The following is a 22298-nucleotide window of genomic DNA, read 5'->3' on the forward strand; positions in this document are numbered from 1 at the left end:
TCGATATAAGAGGTAAAGCTTTCATTCGTGCGCTGAGCGCGTTCGCGCAAACGCTGTTCAGCGCGCAGTTTTCGAAGTGCCGGGCGCCCGAACACTTTGGTAAATTCGGTCTTGAAGTCTGACCATGTGCGAAGATCAGACCCGTGGTTCTTATGCCACGTCTCTGCAACACCGGTAAAAGAGAGACTGACGCTGTTTTGCTTATGCTTATCGTCCCAGTTGTTATGGGTGCTCACACGTTCAAAGGTAGCGAGCCAGTCCTCAGCGTCCTGGTCATCAGTGCCGTTGAAGAAGGGGGGATCCCGTTGACGGACCGTGCCAGGGCAGATGATCGGTGCCACAGGAGGTGTGGACTCGTGGTGGTTACCGTGAGACATCGTCGAGGGAAGTGTCCGACTGCGCAGCTCCAGGGTAGACAAGTGGGGACCCGAGCAGGACCGCAACCTCCACCAAAAATTGTAAAGGAGATACTCGACGTTCCTGTAGAAGGATGGGCTCGTTTATTCGTGAACGAGGCGTCAGCGCAGCAGGAGCGAGCCGAGACAACTAGCTTATCGCGAGGCTGAGCTTCAACGAGAGCGTCCTCTTCTTCGTCGTCATCCGGAGCATAGCCACATACGGAGAATTGCCCGTGATGTCTTATGCTGTTCACAATTGCTCGTACATTTGCGCTACATACTTGCTACAATATATATATATATATATTTATATATATATATATATATATGGTCCTGAAGTAGAGTCCTTAGTTGCTGCAGCAGGAATACGCACAAAGTAAAAGTACGCTCTTTGGAGACTTTATTTCCAACGTTTCGATCTGAGACAGGTCTTCCTTAGGAATGAAAGCTTTGGAAAAACATCGTACGAACTCCGGGTGGGGGCGGAAAAAAGAGGGGGGGGGGGGTGGCCAGGAGGACATACCGCATGAACGGGAGTGGTGGGGATGGCAGGGCGGCGCCCCCACCCTGAGTCCGTACCATGTTTTACACAAGCTTTCATTCCTGAGGAAGAGCTCTCTCAGGTCGAAACGTTGGAAATAAAGGGTCCGAAGAGCGTACTTTTACTTTGTATATATATATATATATATATATATATATATATATATATATATATATATATATATATATATATATATATATATATATATATATATATATATATATATATATATATATATATATATATATATATACATTCTACTTTTTAAAGTTGGTGATTATTTTGAGGTTTCACCCGCCAACGCTGCACCGACGATGAGGCGCACAGCAGTGGAGGGCTCAGGATTAATTTGGCTACCTGCAGATCCTTACAGTGCACCGAAATCTCGTACACACGCCGGTTTTTGCTTTTCGCCACCATCCGGAAAGTGGCCGCTGCGGCCGGGAATCGAACCCGCGCACTGGGGCTCAGCAGCAGAACGCGTTAGCGAATGATCTACTGCGGCAGGTTAATTTTGAGGTTTCAATTTGAAGTTTTACGTGCCAAGGCTAAACTTTGTGGAGAAGAGGCGCACCGTATATGGAAAAACAAGCGATCATTGCAGACGACCAACTTTTGTGCTTTTGAAGATTTCTACGAGAATAGGAGGGGATGAGAGAATGTCTTTTACTTCGGAGTTCCATTCTAAATGGATGCATGGCCTTAATGAATCCAAGCTGAACACCTTTTTCTCACCCCTTCAACACTCTGCCAAAACCAAAGGGTGTTGAAGTTGGCCAACAACCTTTACTCCAGACAAAAAGGTTGTAGAGCTGCATATGAGGGGGCTGAAATTCAAGAGAAAAACGTGTAAAAGTCTGCCAACACCCTTTTTCCACTTGTGGCACACGTTTTTTGGCCAAAAAAGGTGTAAAAATGTTTAATGTGTAGGGTATCTCTCGGACTTTTCGCGTTCATTTTCACAAACCACCTACAAAATCGCCACCTCCACAACACACTCCTAGATCTCCTAGAACACAAGAGTGCCGGTATGCTCTTAGGTTTATTTCTCACCCTCATTGGTTCACAGAGTCCTAACCAAACTGGACCGCACCGTCCGGACAGCACTCAATGCCCGACACACATCCTTCCCGTCGTTCGGGCTCACATCCCCGTCGTACACAACCCATGGAACGTGTACTAGATCTACAGCGCCGGCCACTATCGAGAGGGGAATAGTTAAAAAAAGCCCGCAGGCAACCCGGGAACATGATGTATCTGACAGACTATCGCAATGTCATGTCCTATAAAAAGCTCCAGTGGCAATCCACCTTCACACAGTGACATGGCTCATGATTTTTTCTGCATTTGAACATTCTAGCTACATTTCCATGGAAACGCGGGCATCTCTTCGTAATGCAATATGTAAGCTATCTAGAGTAGGCGGGCTGTAAATTAAGCGTTTGTTTCGGTGCTTTGCACCTCTGCTTACCTGTCATGGCCATTGTGGCCCTTGAACATCCAAAAGTAGATGGTGCTAGGAATGTCCATATCTAGCTCTAACCGCTCAGCGGTTACGCAGTCAAGGTCACCATCGTGGTCCTCATCGAAGATGGCAACGACGTATTCGAAAGCCTCGAATATCTGGGATGCAATACACGGCCACTGATAACCACACCTACAATATTCGCTCGTGCATGCATCTCAGCGCACATCAACCGATTTCGGGCACAGTTTACTATTATTTTATTAGTATTAATATGTATTATATTATTATTACCATTAAATATATTATTATTATTATTATTATTATCATTATTATTATTATTATTATTATTATATTAATAATAATAATGACCTAGGCGTCACTTTCGACAGTAAACTGAGTTTCTCTCCACATATTCAGGTAATTACTCGTAGAGCTCTTCGATCGCTTGGCGTTGTCTGTCGCGTGTCCAAGGAGTTCAAGGAGCCGATTTCTCTTCTCAAGCTCTACACAACTATATGTCGTCCTCAGCTTGAATATGCATCTGTTGTCTGGAACAGCACGAGCAAAACAAACCGTATGCTGTAGAAAGGGTCCAAAATAAGTTCATATCTATCTTCAACCATCGCTTTGGCAATAGTAGTAATTATAACCCTGGATCGCCCTCTTCATTGACGCTATCATGCTTAACTTCCAGGCGGAACAAGGCTGATATTCTCTTCCTCATTAAAATTATGCACGGCATAGTGTCTTGTGGTGAGCTGCTACAACATGTTCATCTTTATGTGCCGCAAAAGTGGACCAGGAAACATGATACCTTTTGCAACCCCAATTGTCTGCGTGTCTTGTGCCCTGTGTTCCGACTGCAATGCACGTACAATCGGTACTCGGATTACCTTAATATATTTAATGATTGCCCTACTCTGTTTCGCAAACATGTCTGTGAGTTTGTATTGGCGTAACTGCCAACTTTTCTTATTCTGCATTTGTCTTTTATTCTTGAGTTCATGCACTTAAATGACTTTCATTCCGTAACTTCAACATAAGCTATCCTTTCGTTTTTTTTGTATTTTGTATTTTATTTTGTATTTGAAAGATGTGTACATTATGTTTCGTGTGTTTCTGTTTCCGTGCGCCAGCACAAAGGCCCCCCCGGCTGTTCCTAGGCACGCAAATAAATTATTGATTGATTGATTGATTGATTGATTATTATTATTATTATTAGACCCGCAAGATGGCGCCTAGTGCGGATTTCTGTATTTTGTGCTCCCAGGCTTTCTTCGGTAAGCAAAAGTTTTTCCGGTGTTCCGCCTGTAAAAAACGTGTGCACGCGAAGTGTGTTGCGTGGCCGGACGCGGAGCTGCAACTTCTGAAGTCTGGTGCCCGGCCGTTCAAATGCAATCTGTGTGAGACGGCCGAGGCCGCGGCTAGGCCTAGCGTAGCCAACGACGACATCGGCCCGTCCGCAAGCAGGGCTCCTTCCCCCTCCCTTCGACGAGACTCACCGGCAGTCGTCACGAAAGCCCCGCCGAAAGCCCCGCCGTCCCAACCGGTTGACCTTGGAGGGGAAGCGGCCGGTCTTCGCGCACTCCTCATCGACGCGCTGGACGGCATTTCTTTCCTCAGCGACCAAGTGGCCCGGCTGCGGGAGGACAACGACCTCCTACGCCAGGAAAACGCGCAGGCTTTCGACTGTCTCCGTCAGGGGAGGGAGGGTGACCGCGCCCATTATGCGCAGGTGGTTGCCTCCTTGCGAGCGGAGGTGTCCTCCTTGCGTGCCCAACTACTTCACCACCCCGCCGTGTTGCCGGAAGGAGTGCGTCACAGATCAGGGCAGCCTTCTTTTGCCCAAGCTGTAAACAAGGAAGTGTTGCCTTCGGCTACGTCTGCTCCGCTGCAGTCGATGTCTTCGGCTTCTCCTGCACTGCCTCCTACTCCGTCCCAACTTTCCCCGGTGCATTCTGCGCCTGTGCTTGACTGTCTCCCTCCTACTGTTGAGAAGAAGCGTCGAAGCCGGGCATGTGTAGGTGCATCGGACACATGTGGACTGGTAGTTGTTCCGCAGCCGAAGCGCCCCAAAGCAATGTTCGTTTCAAAGCTTTCCCCATCCACCACCTCTGCTATCCTTAAAACCCATCTGTTAACCTTAGGTGTCTCGCCCTTGAACTGCCGACGACTGAAAACTAAATTTGAAACGTACGCATCCTTTTATATTTCCGTCAGTGAAGAGTTTTTCGAGCGCTTGATTGACCCCGCTGTTTGGCCGAAAGACTGCCTCTTTAAGGAGTTTCGAGGCATGTTTCGCGAAGGCATGCTTCACAGCTCTGAGCGCAACACATCAGAAAAAGAATAATGACTAGTTTAGATGTTTTTTATCAGAACGTGCGAGGTCTTCGAACTAAGGCGACTGAATTTTTTGGTAATGTTCTGGCTTCTTGCTTTCCGTTAATAGCTATATCTGAAACTTGGTTGCGCCCTGATATTCTATCCAATGACTATTTTCCTCAAAATTACCATGTATATCGTAATGATCGTGCCTTAACTGGATGCAAACAAAAGGGGGGCGGTGTACTTCTCGCAGTTAACAAATCTCTCCCGTGTGTGCTACGTAGCGATATTGAAAACGCAGGTGAGTCTTTATGGGTCGAAATTCATATCTCTAAAACTGAAAAACTTCTAGTTGGTGTTTTTTACGTTCCTCCTGATGTAGTTCCTGACGCGTTCAATAAGTTAGTCTCCTCCATTGAACAGGTGCTCACTACTCATTGCGACCTCAAGGTCCTCCTCCTTGGAGATTTTAACGCTCCTGGCGTTCAGTGGAGCCACCTCACCTGTTCCCACTACAACCACCACTTTCAACAGAAGGGTAATAGGTTACTAGATTTTTCGTCTTTCACTTCCATGGCACAGCGTAATCACATAAAAAACTGCAGTGGAAACATTCTGGACCTGTGCTTTTCAAACTTCGATGGCGTTAATGTGTCGCGCTCTGATTGTGCTTTAGTAATACCCGACAAATATCATCCTCCTCTTTCTATTTCCTGTTGCCTTCCTACAATGCTCCACCGTTCTGTAATTTCAAGCAATGCGCAACCTCGCTACGCTTTCGCCCGGGGAGATTACGTTGGGCTGTATGGCTACTTTTCTGCTGCCCCTTGGTCAACAGTCATTGACCACTCTGATGTCAATGAACAAGTTGACCGTTTTACTGAGATTGTGCTTTTGGGTATGAAGAAATACATCCCGCAATATTTACCAAAGAAGTTCAAGTTCCCACACTGGTTTTCTTCTGAATTGCGGGATGCCCTGAAACTCAAAGAACGCGCGCACAGAAAGATGAAGCGCTCTGGTGCGAATCAGTTCGTTCAGGAGTTCCGGCGCCTACGTGCCCTATGCAAAATATTGCACAAACGTGATCATGCTTTGTACCTGGCGTCAGTTGAAGCTAAAGCAACTCATCAGCCGGGAGCCTTCTGGAAGTACATTCATTCTAGATCTAGTACAACGAAAGAATCTATTCGTCTACTGGATTCCAACGGCGATGAGGTTGCAGATGCGGCCGACTGCTTTGCTCGTCAGTTTTCTTCTTTGTTTGGGCTTAGCGGTGGTAGTGATGACGGCAGCGTCTCTTGTCACCAGGACGGTTACTCCGCTTGTTTCCAATTGGATGAGAACATCGTGCGGGCCAGCATCAAGCGGCTAAAGCCCTCGTTTTCTTCTGGGCCAGATGGTATTCCTGCTGCAATTCTAAAAACGTATGCAAATATATTTGTTCCTGTGTTCACCTCAATATTTAATAACTGTCTCCGGTCTGGCACGTACCCTCGATCATGGAAAATCTGTCGTGTATTCCCTGTTTTCAAGTCAGGCCCAAAAACCGACCCCATGAACTATAGGCCAGTGTCGCTTCTTTGTTCTGCCTCTAAAATATTCGAGTTATCTCTTCATAAGGTCTTGTCTTTCTCACTTAAACACGTCCTCATTCCTAATCAACATGGCTTCATGTGTGGTCGCTCAACTTCCACAAACCTCGCATGCTTCATGGAGCAGGCTGTCCCAGCAGTCATTGGTAGAAGCCAGCTTGATGCGGTCTACTGTGACATGAGCAAGGCCTTTGATGTAGTCAACCACTCGTTATTGCTTGCCAAGCTCATTCTGTTAGATGTTCACGCTTCCTTAGTGGGTCTTATACGTTGCTATCTCCAGGAGCGATATTGCTATGTAAGTGTTAATGATCAAACATCATTTAGGTACAAAGCAACCAGTGGTGTACCCCAGGGCTCCGTTCTGGGCCCCCTTCTTTTTTCCATTTTCATTAACGATGTTGCTTCTGCCATTAAAAATTCTTCTTTTTTGTTGTATGCTGATGATGTGAAAATCTTCAGAGAAGTGCGTAATGTTCAGGACTGTAATTCTCTTCAGGCTGATATCGTGTCATTCCATCGTTGGTGCACCAAAAACGACTTAATTTTGAACCCCTCAAAAACGAAAGTTGTTTCCTATAGTAGGAAAACTCAACAGCTGCAATACTCCTATAAAATAGCAAGCACTGCACTGCCGAGGGTGACCGAAATTCGGGACTTGGGTGTACTATTTGATTCTTCACTGACTTTCTCTTCCCACGTTACACAAATTACCGGACGCTCTCTTCGATGTCTGGGTGCTGTCTGCAGGTATTCTAGAGAGTTTAAAAGTCCTCTTCCTTTCTTAAAGTTGTATTCGGCTCTGTGCTTACCTCTTCTCGAATACGGTTCTGTTGTTTGGAATGGAACTTGCAAGTCCAATAGTGACCGCATCGAAAGGGTTCAAAATAAGTTCCTTTCTATCTTTAGGCACCGTTTCCGTCATGTACAAGAAGACGCAAACGGCAGCACGTCTTGTCTCAAAAGTATTCCTTCCCTTTGGTGTCGACGAATGAGAGCTGACATTATCTTTCTTTATAAACTTCTTCATGGTGATATTTTGTGTGATGACTTGGTTGCACTTATCAATGTCAACTTGCCGAACAAACTTTTCCGAAGATTTCGAACTTTCAGAACAGATGTTTTAAGTAAACGATGCTCGTCCATCTGCAGAATACAATGTGCATATAATGAATATTCCGATCGTCTTGATATATTCCAGAGCTCTTTGTCTTTGTTCTCTAATGAATTGAAAACTGTTGTAACTTAAGTGCCTTTATGTCATTTATGTGCCGTATTTCTGTTCCGTATTTATTTTATGCAAATCATCATCTTGCTTGTTTGTTTTTCACTTTTCCTGATTTTGTGTTGCTTGAATTTCTGTCGGTTTAAGTGTCAGTGCTTGCAACGCTGAACTTCGTTTTTCCATTTTGAAACTTCCTGACATTTTGTTACAAAACCTTTGTTTTATGTGTATAATCTATCTCCGTCATGTGCATTGAGTATTTGCTTGTGTATTTTCAATTTTTAACGTGCCTTCAACGTTTTGCTGGCCGGGTGTCATGGCTTCTAACACTAGGCTTCCTTTTTTTTTTTTTTGCTGTTTTGCTGTTTTGCTTTCTGGGATCTCTGTAACTATTTTTATCTTATTGTTTCTTTCATATATACGGTTTTCTGTGTTGTGTTGTCTTGATTTTAGTTTGTTTTTATGAATGCTTGTATATGGTGTACCAGTACTAAGACCCTAGGGTTGTTCCTGGGCACCAAAAATAAAGGTTGATTGATTGATTGATTGATTGATTGATTATTATTTTATTAGTTCCTCGGTCCACCTAGACGTCAATGCTTGCTTTTTCAGCGACGGAAGAAAGACTGCGCAATGTTCGTAGACTATACGGAAATTAGATATGTGCGCAATGAATTTTGAAAATTTTAAAGGAAAGCCGTGTATTCAGAATAGTGAGTTAAAGGTTTGGCAACGTTGCTTATTGGTCAAGGTCTTCATTTAGTCGTCGTGGAAGTATTTTGGAACGGAGTTGGTGCCTTCCCCATCCGTGCTTTTAAAACGCAGAAGGTCAGCTGAGAAAGCGAAACTAGCAGCACTACACACTGCCAATCACTGAAAGAATGACACTTAGTCATCCGCCCCCGCACCCGCCCCCCTCAAAAAATGGCACCTAAAGAACAGGTGCGACCCATGCCGATATCATGCACCCTCGCCATCGGCTTCACCGTATCATCAGCACTAATCCTGCTAAGATTGTTAATCTCTTTCAATTGTGACGCACTATGACAAAGAACGAAAATCAAATTGGAATCCAATAGCGCACTTTATGAATGCGTGAGGGTCTCTTCTTTATTCCGCGGAAAATTCACGCTCTGCCCGATGCGTATTCCTTGCTTGAGCTTTACAAATCCGGATGGTGGTGTCTGTCGCGCGTCCGTCCTGCACTGTGCCAGCCGTGCTTAATGCTCTAAAATCACAGTGGTAGCATTCGCACGCTTTAGCAGCGGCACTAACTTCCTGTCTCTTCTTTTTGCTCACTACTATTGGCATTTCGTTGACGTTATTCTTATTACTTCCCCACTTGCAACCCGTAGTGGCAGCAGACTTGATTCTACAGTGCGAACAGCAGACGACGGGAGTTGCGGATTCGTCGAGGCCGAGTCAGCTGCTGAGCCCCGCTCGACCCGCCTGCCTTGCAAGGGCAGTCGCGTTGCGAAGCCAGCCATCCCCATGCGCCCTTTCGGAACTCTCATTCTCAGCTTTTCTATTGCTGGATTTGCTCAACCATCAAGAATTATGCCGGAATGCTTCACCTATTGCTCAAAAATTTATTTACAAATGCCTTTTGTTGTTAATGTGACTGGCTCTTCCTATCTATTGCAGAAAAAAAAATGGAAAAAGTTATTTTCCTGACAGGTTACATGAGTGTGGTCTCATGCTCCCACTCGTCCAAATTCGTAACCCAGTAATGAAACACTCTCCGAGAGTGTTTTGAAATATGCCGGTAAGGTGGAGTTTCGTATATGTGGTTACGTAAGGAAGGGCACAATGCCCGTTTGGGGCAACGTTCCTATAGTGACGCTTAGAAGCATTTTTAACCAGAATTGAGAAAGTTCAGAAGAAACGAGCTCATAATTTTCTTACCTTAAAAGCATCGGTTATGTTACGTGGCAGCAAATTCCTTGGCTCAGCAAAAGCGGGCTTGGGATTATGCGAAAAAATAGAAAGACACACTATTACTACTAAATTCAGCGATCTCATGATTGCGGCTAAAAGTCGGAAAGTAGGTTCATGTGGCAATACGGTTATCCCTAATGAATACGTATGGTCATAAAATGCCTTATATAGCCTGAACGGTGGTACGGCACCTAACGGTAAATGCAAAACGTCAGGGGTACCGCGATAACACTTGGGCCTATGTGGAAAGCATTCGGATGACCGAACTTGACCAGGCTAGACCATATGTGCAACGCAATAAACTTTTAGAGTAGTGACATGGGGACGTCATTCTAACGGGGCAAGCCTGTTTCTCTACAGTACGCACCTCAGCAAAGTTCGTCAGCTCAGCCGCTTCGCCGCTCCAGACTGACATCCGCAGCTGTTGGCCCGATATCTACCAGGTCAACTTATGCAATCAGAAAGAAGGCTGGGGCATATTTAATATTGTGTGAGAAATAATTTCTGAAACACCGGGTTTCATTTTGTAAGGGTGGGGCACCAACAAGGAAAGAAACAACATAAAAAGGTCTCATAAGGTAAAGAAAAGATTACATAAGGATTAAAACTGAAATGCATTTTTTTGCACTATACGTAAACATCTGAGTGGGTTGTAAACTTTTGGTATTATTTAGTTGCTTTGAAAATGAGTAATCTCTGTGCCGATACTAAACGTCCTATTTGCCAAGTTTAGTAGGCGCACCACGCTCTTCAGGAAAACAGTGATCAGTAGTCGGTATTGTTAATATGCCGATTTTCTGCGCTTGTTTTACCCCTCTGCCCCTCAGAACTAACCAAAATTTGCATTTAAGCGCCACCTTGCCACCCTGCTTGCATACGCCACTGTGTCTGCGTACGCAATGCGTACAACATAACGGTGACGTCGACTACACATTATCGAGTTTGTGTACGTAAGTATAATTAGTGCAATACTGCAGTGGATAAGGAGTTACAATGTTGCCCCTCCCTTATCCCCGTGGAATGGCATTTTAGATAGAATTTGTACTCATTTACAACTTATTTGGTGGTGTTGTTTCAGATGTACTAACACGGATGACAAGGTTCAAGGCAAGTGATTGTCGTGCGAGGCCTTGCAATTCTTCTCTTTTTGATGTGTGGGCGTTAATGGATATGTTGCAGGCTCTCGACTTTATCTCAACAGCTGTCGGACCGATGCTTTCGCTCAGCTATGTTTATTTTTCGCAAAATGAACGGTCCGCTCGCTCAACGTACCCGTACTGTCAAAAGTAATTGGAACACGGTCTCGTAAATGTACGAGAATTTTTTTTCCTCTAGAAACTGCCTGGCTGCATTACTGTGTATTTAAAGGAGTCATCCCTAATCGAAATAGCGTCCTGCACACCGGTAATGGCTGTCATAAAGCGAGTAAAATGAATACTTTGTAATATTCACAAATCCTTGCTCCAATTACTTATGAATGCACCTGTGCGAAGCTCACTTGTGTTGAACAACTTTTCGTGACGCCACATAACTTTGCGATCAACTGCTAGAATGCAGATTATCAACTAAACTGTACCAAATTCTTCTGTAGGGTAACATGAACACCTGTCAGTGTAGTTCGAGGGCGCTGACCGTGTACCGGATTGATTGTAGGGTTTAACGCACCGACGCAACGCAGGCGATGAGGCGCGCCGTAGTGGAGGCCTCCGAATTAATTTTGGCCACCTGGGGATCTTTAACGTGCACCGAACTCTCGCACACACGGGCATTTTTGCTTTTCGCCTCCATCAGAAAAGTGGCCGCTGCGGCCGGGAATCGAACCCGCAACCTCGTGCTCAGCAGCGCAACGCCTTAGCCACTGAGCCACCGCGGCGGGTAACCGAGTACCGGAACGTAACCGAAACACGAAGTACTGGCCATGGGTTCAGAACTGAAGCATACGACCAAACCTGTTTGTAAAAGCAAAAAAAAAAAAAAACAATTTGTTTCATTTTGTATTTTAAGCTCAGTTTTCTATTCCGTCACGCATTTATTCATTGCAGCAATACATACGATATGAACACTCCATTTTCAGTCGCCACATGGGGAAGAAGGCCGCTGGTCGCGCCGGAAGAATGGGCTAGAAAACAACACAACCGTAGTATTGGAATTAAATTAGTAAGGTAGAGCAACGCCTACTCCAGAACGGCAAATCTCTTTAGAAGCGAACTGTGGAAGTCTCAAGTAGAAGTGTCATAGTGAGAGAAAGTAAGAGAGAGTAATACAATTTTGTTGTACCGGGCAGCGCTGCTACCATAACAAACATGCAGTTTTTAAAAGGGCATATGTTAAACTACCCGCTTGCTGGGCTGTAAAAAATACGCATGGCTCCTGGTTTCGCCACCTGACATTGTACTTTCAGTTTACATCACAGAATGAAGCTTTATAGCCAGAACGTGCATAAAGACAGAACGTGAAACACCACTCAGTGAACTAACACCTTGACCTTCATTTCGTTTATTTCCCACTGTGATTCATGATCAAAAATACCTTGTAGGTGTTACATACGCAGTATGCATTTATTTCCATGATTTTTATTCTTAAGAGATCTGGCTCTTGGGCATACATGAAGGTGTGTTATTAGAAGATAATAAGGAAAAAAAATCAGATGAATATGAAGAGGCTCGCTTCACGTATGAAATGTAGAAGTGTTCCATGATGGGACCCCTATAATAACCGGGGACAGTCGCCGCAAGATGTGGCCTTCTCGTCACTCGCGCGGTGAGACAGTTCCACAGCCAATGGTGGGGTGGGCTTTTGCATCGCTACGGTGGTATGCTAGGCGCTCGGGGTTTGAATAAGAACCCTAGAGCGGAGGCCATCGCCGTAATTTTGTCTATGCACGACCAAATGTTTCCACGTAGACTGTGCACGAGCATAAAGGAAATCAGTAGCTTAATAAATAGTACGAATCACATCGCCGGTAGCACACAATGTGATCCCAGTACGTGTATTGTGGCCTCAGTACACAAGCCGGTACAGCCGTGAGCTGAAGTAAACGGACCACGGGAGCGGTGGCCAAAACTAATCGCTGCGCCGTCTGGTTGCGCGGAGCCTGCTGTCGAGACCGCGCACAGCGCAGGCACGACCAACCAGTTTTGCATGCATGCCCCACTATCACTTGCTCCTTCGCGACTGATTCTTGCTTCGATAAATCAGCGCCAGGGGAATCACGCCGCGTTGTTAGCAGAACACTGCCGTACACTACCCTATCGTTGAAACCGGTGCGACTCAGCTGATATGCGGCAATGGTTCTACGTTGTCATACACAGCCTGCTGTGGCTGCGTATATGGCCCGTACCCTTTCTGTTCTTCGGTATCGAGGTCGCAGCGGGAAAGCATTGCAGCACATACATGAAAAAAAAAAAGAGAATGATCAACGTGGCTGCTTTCTCTTAGCTCAAGATGGTGTACGGGCTAGTTTGGTTGTTTTGATTGTTTGTTTATTTGCTTTTATGTCAGCTGGGCTGGTGTGCGTTGGGGGTGCGGAGCACACGTGTGGGAACGTTTTTCGCCTTCCGTCGATTTTAGGAAAGTCTGGATGTCGCGTATTATGCCCTAAACGGGCGAAGGTGAGCTGGCAAAGTGTAAAATATTTTTACCAGTGTTTTTGTCACCTAAGCGGCACCATTTTTGCCCCGGGTTAGGGAGGCGACGATAATTGTTTTTGATGGTGTTATAAGGGTCATGGTAGATAGAAACTCCCATTAAAGGCACGAGAACTCTGGGGTCAGTCCATGGGTCAAGAGGTTTAAACGGGTTGAACGCGAAAATGTGTCCACGGGGATTATGCTGTTAAAACTACGTAGTCGCGTTTAGATTCCTCGCGGATCTACGGCTGTAGCCACTACCGCAGAGATATGTTGACGAAGGAGTGAGTGATGGCTCTTTTGTAATGCATGCGCAGCCCGTCTTCTTCGAATACCGGCGCCGGCTATCAAAGAAGGGAATCTTCTGCGCAGAGCTAGGCGTGCATTGCATGGCTGGGAATTCATATGGAGCACCCGAGGTTTGGTTGTTGAGTGGTGGAAGTCTCTCGGTTGAGATCTGTAGTCTTGTTGTTTCTTCGGTAGCGTGTTTTTGATAAACACCTTGGAGTTTCCGCATGAGAGTGCGAGCTAGAGTTGGGTCATATGGCTATCTATGTGCACAACGATTGACTGTGTTTGTAGCCGATAAGCGGCTTGAATACGGGTAATTGATAGGTCCTCCTCACTCTCCGTTGTGACGTCTCTTTTGGAGGCGGGACTTTTGTAATTCAACTTAAGTGCATGGCGTTGTGAAGGAAACAGGGCTGGCCGCAGAACTTGGGATTTGTCCGACCTCCGATCTTTTATGTCAGTGGTACTCGGCCGGTAGTGTGCCGAGGACTCCTTCTGGACTTGCAAAAGCGGTGGGGTACCCGACGATGAATTATGGTGATACGTGTCGTATTGTCACACCATTAACCCTTGCAGCGAAAGTCGCTCATACACATATCTCTATGCCCGCCTTTTGAGTGTGGCTTTTCTGCATAATAGAAGTGTTGTGCAAAAAGCCAGCTGCAAATATTGTGGTGTGTGGAGAAGTTTTTCTGGGATATCATGCGGCAAATCCACTTTTTTTTTAGTTCGCGGCAAGGTTTGGAAAAAAAAGGAACTTGGGAGTATCGCGGAGGGACCCACGGAGTCCGAAGTGTCTTCACGGACAATTTTTTCTCTGCGAACCCCGATCTGAGAACGACGGCTCTGTGCAATGCTTTGTAAAATAATACATGTTTGCCGTATGCCATCGACCATAAGCTGGCAATCTTTTTATCTTAAATATTCGACTGACCGATCCCTCTTTGGATCAAATCCTGCAATTTGAACTCATGTCACAGAAGTGCTCAAGGACTGTAAATACTATTTTCAAGTGCAAATAAATCTAATTGAAAACTGTAGTTTGTATGCGTTTCGATAGTCGCTAGGCTATCAAAGCGGGGTTCAATGGTACCCCACATCGCAACGGAGTTTTTGAACATTAAAAGTATGTGTCAGTGCCCCGAACTTGAAAAAAACTGCGAAGCTGTATTTCCCCGAGCACTTGCGAAATAACACGTATTCCACGTATGGCAAACAAAGTTTCATAAAGCAATGTAGTACATACCTAAACACAGCAGTATTTGTCAAAACCTCATGTAAGCTTACCATCAATAATTTTTCAACTTCGCTGACATTCTCAGGACGCCTATAATTTCGCACCTATCCTCAAAACCGACAAAGATGATGTTTTTTCATATTTTCTTTGACTGCATAGTGATTTTTTCCTGCTTCATTATCTGCTTCAATATATGACGCGGTGGGGTAGGGGATGCGAAAAAAGAAAAGCTACAAGCCCGAGATAATCACCAGCGCGCCAACTCTGGCAGCTTGGCCGCCTTGCCGCCGTTTCCCCAGCGCGGCATTTCCACAGCAGGCAGCCAAAGGGCCGCGCGGTTCCCCTGGCGTCAATTTATCGGGGCGCGAGGCAATCGCGAAGAAGCTAGCGATAGCGGCATGTGTGCTGTGGTGCTAGGCCGCGCTTGCGCTGTGCGCGGTCTCTAGAGCAGGCGGCGCGCAACCAGACGGCGCAGCGATTAGTTTTGGCCACCGCTCCCGTGGTCCGTTTACTTCAGCTCAAGGCTGTACCTAATGTAACTCATAGAGGGTGTGCGGGATTCCATGGTAGCTGCTTTTTTATTACGGAGACAATCTGTACGTTTGTGTAGAAAATTTGTTCATAAACAACAGAAAAGCTCTCTTGCAGAGTTGGAACACCGAAGACAAAAAGAACTCAAAAATAAACACGCGTTCTTTATCACAGAAACATCTTTCCTATATACCCGTCGTTCGCGCACCACCTGCTGGGTGTGCGCCTATGCTCCTGAAAATTTAATGGGCACCACGGATGGCGCTGCAAGATTTATCGCTCATGGTTCTGTGTAGCAACCCGAGCGCGCACGGCGCAGCAGCACAGATGAGTGTCGCGCAGAGAACCACGTTTATTGCGACAAGCGCGTATTTAACTCCCGGCATCCCGTGAGTGTTACCCAGGTACAGGTGTGGGAGATGGGGAAACGGTGAGGCGCACGGACCAAACGAAATGGGTGCGCGCGCAATGGTTTTGCTGGCCACCGGAAAACAAAAAATAAATTTCTTCTCCTTTAAAACTGGAACGACTGTACAGGTTTTCTCATACTTGTCGGTCGCCTGAGCGTGGGCTAAAGCAGGCGCGTCCCCGGGAGGGGGTCGTCCGCGATGACCGGAGGTTTCGTCGTAGATAGTGTTGGGACCTCACCCCGACCATTCCCTGTTGACAGCTCCGGGCTTCCCTCTTGCAGACTCCGCCGGGGTGTGTGTCAACGAAGGGGGCGGGACAGCAGTAACCACTCCGTCAGATTCACGTTGCATGTTAGCATGATTTAATTGTTTCCTTTTGCGCGACACGAGATGAAGCAGCTGATGCTTTTTCTTTTTAGTTGCACGGTTTGCTACGTTCTATCTTGCAATCTGCTTTGCGTACCATCATACCAGCGTAATTAGTATGCTGGGGATAACTCACAGGCATGTCGTGCGGAGCTTTCTCACATTACGCGCATTCTAAATGCTTACTTGAATGATTTCAAAATCATTTAGAGCATTGAGTACTAATGCTCTTGTACCAACGCGAGAGACTGGAGGGCAGCGTCACGGAACACCGTTAACAGTTTCGCATTCACCGTATGGCAGTCGCCACCACGTCCACGTTAACCTACATTTCACTTGTTTATTGCTCAGCCCAATCCGTTCAATGTAGGCCATTATTTATGACCCCCTCATTTAGGGTGACAGAACCTTGTCGTTACGGGAGCCAGTATCGGTATAGGCATCTTCTATACATAGCCATTTATTTATTTCTCCGGCATCTTCATCTCTCTCGTCCTCTATCCACACTCTTTCCTCCCCTTTCCCTTCACACACACAGAATAGCTGGCCACACATACTACCACCAGGCCGCCCTTTCAGTGTTTTTTTAATTCAATAAAATTCCTCTCTCTCTCTCTCTCTCTCTCTCTCTCTGACAAAATAAAGTAGGGTCAGGCCGTTTATTTCCATGAACGCAGAACCAATACGCACGAGGACCTAATCAAAATTTTGAAATGAGGCCTTCGTACATGAATAGTGGCGATGCCCCAGCTGTCAAGCCGACGACTACGGCTTCAGTAATAAGGTTCGTTTGTATGCAGGCGCTAAAACGTGCACAGAAGCACAGCAACCAGACCAGTAACCAGTTTGGCATAACTGGATTAGAGAGTCGCACTTTAATTTGACATACCTGGATTAGAGGGCCCTACTTTCGGGTCGAAGCAAAACACGGTGTCACACTGCTACGAGCTGTCAAAACACTCGCAAAAAAGGGCGCTAACATTTAGAAACGAGAGCACTGTGGAAGCTGTGTCTACTGAATCGTCGTATTTAATATCTAATGTAATCTTGCATAACAGCTGCCCAATACCGTAGCTGAGTGTGGAGGTAGAAAGCTCAGGTCGCTTGTTATGCCTGTGGTGGGTGCCGGGCACACAGGACCCTTACCCGCAATTTTATTTTTGCTGCCTTGATTTTGATTTGCTGTGGCCCCGGGGCCCCACTCAACAGACGGACAGAGGCCCACAGGTTGACAGCGTATTCCCGGGAGATGCCTACCAGGTAGGCTTACAAGCTACAAAGCTATTCATTGCGCGCCGGGCACGCAGGGTGGGAGGAGAACGCCAAGCAGACTCGTTGTTTTATGTTTCATGCACGAACGCTTTATATTGGTAGCTCCAAGATTTAGCAGCACCAGCTTGCGGGGAGAAACACCGCCGGATGGGCGCTGTTCGTATTCCCCACTCCCTGCTTCTCGATGCTATTCCCCGCCTTCTGGCCTGGGCACACGGCGCCTGCCACTGAGACGCCGGTATGCCGTCGGCGCCAAGAACAGTTGTACCGAGAAAGCTATGCCTCAAAAAGCCTGCCAAAGCGCGAAGAGCCGACCTAACGTCGCCACAGGCCAGACGTGCTTGAGGAGCTCGAAGTTCAGTTTAACACGTGCTGCCGCAGGCTGCGCGGATTTGGTTGCTCGAAATGCAGGGTATGCGTTCTCGTTTTCGTCGTCGGTGCTCCCTTTGAGATATACCGGCGCAGTCATCGCCACAGACTAATTAAGTAGCGAAAAAGCGCCAGCTTTGGTCACGCCATCGTCTAATAATCACCATTCCATTCCCATTCCATTCCATTCCGGGAAAGAGGCACTTAATTTGATTCCCATTCTATTCCTACAAGCGTTGTCCTCATTCCATTCCCATTAAATTCCGGCACCTCGAAAAGGTGGAATGAACCCGGAGTGATTCCAATTTCCAATTCCGGAATGGCAACTCCGCAACACTGGTCCCCGTTCACCTTTTGACGGGGGGGGGGGGGGGGGGGGGGGAGGGGCAAAGCTTTCATGTATCCCAGGCGTCGTGTTCACAAACCCTATGCCGTTAGAGCCCGTGATTCTGGGTGCTAGCTTTGGGCTCGTATGAGCATATATCGGGCTGCCGGGGTCCAACTGTCTTTGCGGTTCACTCATACGGTATTACAGTCGACTGTCGGAGATTCGAAATCGCTTAATCGAAATTTTCAGCTAATTGGAAGTGACGTTCCGGTCTAGGACATTTTACATGCAATTAATAGAAGAAATCGCTGGATAATTTGATGCTAAAATCCACTATATAGTTTATTTGTAAGTACTTTCGAATAAAAAGCATCAACGTGACCATCATATCTCGAGGCATTGCAAAACTTTATGCGCCAAAACACCGCCATGCTCTGCACTATGTTGGCGCTATACCAACTGAGGCAGCGCACAGTCGTAAAGCGTCAGGTCAGCTGGGACTCGCGCCACAGTACGCCTCTTTTATCAGGTCCGCCGTCTTGTTTGTTGCGCACATCTCCACGTGAGCAGGTCGCATTGTGTACGCTTCAGGCTTAGAATTTACCAATCCGTTATCACTATCAGGTAACGCCGTGTCGCATGTTCGAACTGCGGAGGAAAGTCGGGTTTCTGATCAAAATCAAGAAGGGAGACGTCTAGCGGACTGATGGCAATGGTGTTATTGTGCTCCCTATTTAATTGGGAGTTTGGTTAATACGAATTTTGTTATGGTCCTTGTGTACTTTGGATTAACGGCAGTCCACTGTAATACCCCAAACAGAAGATGTAAAAAATTAAAACAAGTTACCTCACCTAGGCCGATCTCAGTGACTAATGTATTATATAAAATATTTATGAAAACTGGTCACGAAGGCTACAGATATTTATACACCAAATAGTAGGCGCCATCCATCGTAGCGTATGAGGCAGATATGTACCAACATCCAGTAGGCTACGTGCGTGCAGGAGTGCGGCGGCTTCACTCGGTTAGGCGTCGCCATGCTTCAGAAAGACCTCGAAAAGGCATTTCACTGTTTCTTTCAGTTGTCTTTGTGTATGCTGGAGTGTATTAATGTCGGTTCAGTTATAGAGGTGTGGGGATAGCTCTGGTGTACCGAAACTGCACTACGCGGTTAGTGGAGAACAAGACTTTGAGAGCGGCATTGACGTGCAACGCTCTGTTCGCCAGGCAGGCCCGCTCAGCCCACATTTGTTCGGAATCTACATTGAAACTTTGTGTTCACGTATCTTGGAAGCCAGTGACTATCGCGGCTTCTGTTTACCTAAGTCTTAGGCAAACCGTTGGCGTATACAGTCGAGATTCCCGTGTTCCACGGGAACAAGGACACTATTGTCTAATGAATATCACTAAAAGTTCAATGCTGTTTCTGGAATTATTGAATTGGAAAACTGCCTGGGGTTTTGACATTGGAAATGGCAGTCAACCATCCGCATTTTCTCATACATAAGCTGGGTAATAACCGTTGTAAATAGGGACAGTGAAAGCTATTCGCGACATCAAACTCACAAGACTCGTGCTAAGTTGGAGAAATGGAAGGGGTTTTATCTATCACAATTTGCTACAGCGATGGTGTCTAAGTTGTTTTCTGTTTCCAAACTATAGTACGTCGTGTAGGTGTTTCACTGTTCACGCGCAAACGTGCAAAGGATGCCTCTAGTGTTTGCTGTTTTTCTGGGGGCTTCAAACGAAGATAGGTGCATCCGCACCAACCTGTTCAGCCGTGTAAAGGATGGCGGTCTGAGACTGACGAATTTAGCTGGTTAAGGCGCTTTCTGTTTTCAGGGGTGTAGGCAACCCTTTTCTTCGGACAATGTGCCAACTAAGGCGGGGAATGGTCTCCCTGAGTTTATTATTACAACCGACTGTATTCCGTGGGGCATTTTTGGTTTCTTCAAGGAAGTCCTTGTTAGCGTAAAGTTTCTGACCAGAAGGTTTTCGAAAGGGTACTTATGGGCGGTTATGCAAAAAAACCGTATCTTGTTTCTTGAAAATACTTATAAGAAAAAGATTAATGCGAACCTACATGGAAACGAGGGCTATTTGTAGAATGGGGACAGATTGGTTTAGCTGTAAATGGCGAGAAACGATAGATCATATTTTTTGCATTGCAGGGAGGGACTATACTTTTGGGACGTGCTACAAAAGTAACTTCACCATAGTTTTCTATTTCACCTTTAAGGTATACGTTTCCTTACAGTGAGCCATCAGGATGAAGTTCCTCACGACTTAGTCATGGCACCGTGACGACAAGTATATGGCGCTCCCGCATCGTGAGTATGTAGCATGATGTTGATGCGCAGTGTGCAAGACAGTTCTTTAAGAGTGCATTGAGCGATTCGTTGGAGTTAATAAATCGCAGGAGGTATTGCCCGATTGGCTGCCACAAAGGGAGCGGCTGAATACTATTAGGGCATTTTAATTATCAACGTCTATCTTTTGCAAGCTGGCAGCCTCACCGTTAATATGTGCGGAATTTTACGCTGGTGAATTTTAAGGTTTAGTAGGCTGTGAAATGCAGGCAACAAAAAAGGTCCCGTGGTGTAGAGGTTGCGTTTCTGCTTCTAATCGCAGGAAATAGGTTGAAATACCGCAGAACCCGGGTTTTTCTTTTTAGTTGGTTGTTCCAGTTAAAACACATTTCTTTTTATCGCGCGAGGTATGTATGTATAGCAGATTTGTGTATTTTAAACCAGAATTTTGTTGGTTTTGTGCCCATTGGTGTAGTTACTGCTCTTGTGTTTTTACTTTTCAGTGGTTGAGCACTTTTCACTGGACAATGATCAGCTGCGCCTGTAGGAGCATCTAATCATCGTCCTTGCGCAGCAACTTGGTCTCTGTGAAAGGAAAATCCATCCAAGGTGTCGTTGAGAAGGGCACCGGGAGAGGCAGATGCCACTCCAAGGACCATCAAATAGAGGGGAAAGAATACCTGCTAGCAGACTGAGTGCCTACACTCGCCAGTATGGCTTTGCTAGACCTTTCCGCCAACATCGTCATTCTAAAGAGAGTGCACTTGTACGGGTGCACCCGGGACTTCAGAAGCTGCTGCTATTCGTCCTCCGCCGCAGCACATTTTGCGTGTGCACTATTTTTACAAGGAACACAACGAAAAAATTCTAAAAACACAAAAAAGCCCCAGAGCACTAGAAGAAGAATAAGTATCGTCATCCGTTATTGTCCAGCCGCCTCTTTATCTTCCGGAGCTCCTGTACCCCTAATCTCGGCAGCTATCATCACACCCCGAGGCTTGACCCACGCAACGACTGCCAGTATCGCAACTGCGACTGATCAAACTCTCTCCTTCCATTCCGGTGCTTCCATTCCGGCGGAAGAGTAAGTAACATCCAAGCCTGATTCAGGTTTTTTTAGTGAATGCTGCTTGCTAGTGTGGTGTAAATTTCGGTGGATCTACCAGGCAATGCGTTCTTTTGCAGGGGCACTACGCTCATTCACAGAGTCCAAAAGGTGCAGTAGTTCTTGTAGCGTAAATGTGGACTCTGCCCCGTCAACGCAGCTTGGGTACATTTTAAATGCGAATGCATTTCTTAGTCGAGCCATGTCAGGCGCCGTGCGGCGTCCACGCGCCCGCAGGTGTTATCTCTCCGCTCTCACCCCCTCTCCCATAGCAACAGCTGCGAGCACGTGCGCTCCTCCTCTCCCCTAGCAACCGGAGCAGGTGGTGCGGGAGGATTAGCGGCGAGTGAGTGGAGAGGAGGAGCGCGCTCGGGCGTGTGAGGGCGCTCGCATCGCGGGAGCTCGCCGGAGTTACCGCGTGTGTGGGAGAGTGTAGGCGAGGGTAGGCGCGGTGCTTCGGGGCTTCTCCTCTCGACGCTCGCCCCACTCTCCCGTTCGCTCGGTCGATCCTCAGGTGAAGAGGCGCGAGGCTGAGACCAAGCGGCAGCGGCGCCGGGCCGATCCCGGTGCATTCGCATTTCCTCACGATTCCCTTCGGGGAGGTGGGGTGAATTTTTATCGTAAAGGTGAAGTATCTAGGGGGTACGAGGCTACGGGAAAATATTAGATGCAGCCAAATTATCAAATTCTGCACTGCTGATGTTTTCCCCAAGAAGTATTGTTTGCACGGGATTTCCATGTTTGTGCTCACCGTAAATGGCTCGAAACGTTTTCCAGAGTTTTAGAAGGCCTGTTCCTTCTGTGTAATAGTCATGGAAGTAAATATTACTCGATTTGATTCGATTTGATTCGATTCTACTTTACCCGACTTCTACTACCACTCAAATCCTCCACTACGACACGTCAAACACTACCCCTCATCTCATCTGAACAGGCCCAGCAACCCGCCCCCAGCAGATA

At 46.5% G+C, this 22298-nt stretch overlaps 1 protein-coding gene across 1 annotated transcript in view; it reads right to left on the reverse strand.

The window, feature by feature from the left end:
* LOC144169052 (uncharacterized) overlaps nt 1–9900 on the reverse strand; it is a 49012-nt gene extending 39112 nt beyond the window's left edge. Inside the window, exons 1-3 of the mRNA XM_077698052.1 lie at nt 9858–9900; nt 9458–9514; nt 2411–2562 (exon numbers count right to left, since the gene is read on the reverse strand). Coding sequence (XP_077554178.1) covers nt 2411–2469 — 59 coding nt within the window. The 5' untranslated portion in view covers nt 2470–2562; nt 9458–9514; nt 9858–9900. The remainder of the gene's footprint in view (nt 1–2410; nt 2563–9457; nt 9515–9857) is intronic.
* Between the last annotated feature and the right edge of the window lie 12398 nt (nt 9901–22298).

Source organism: Haemaphysalis longicornis, unplaced genomic scaffold, assembly GCF_048455015.1.
Source record: "Haemaphysalis longicornis isolate Haplotype H1 unplaced genomic scaffold, Haemaphysalis longicornis Haplotype H1 scaffold_2, whole genome shotgun sequence".
Classification (NCBI taxonomy): Eukaryota; Metazoa; Arthropoda; class Arachnida; order Ixodida; family Ixodidae; genus Haemaphysalis; species Haemaphysalis longicornis.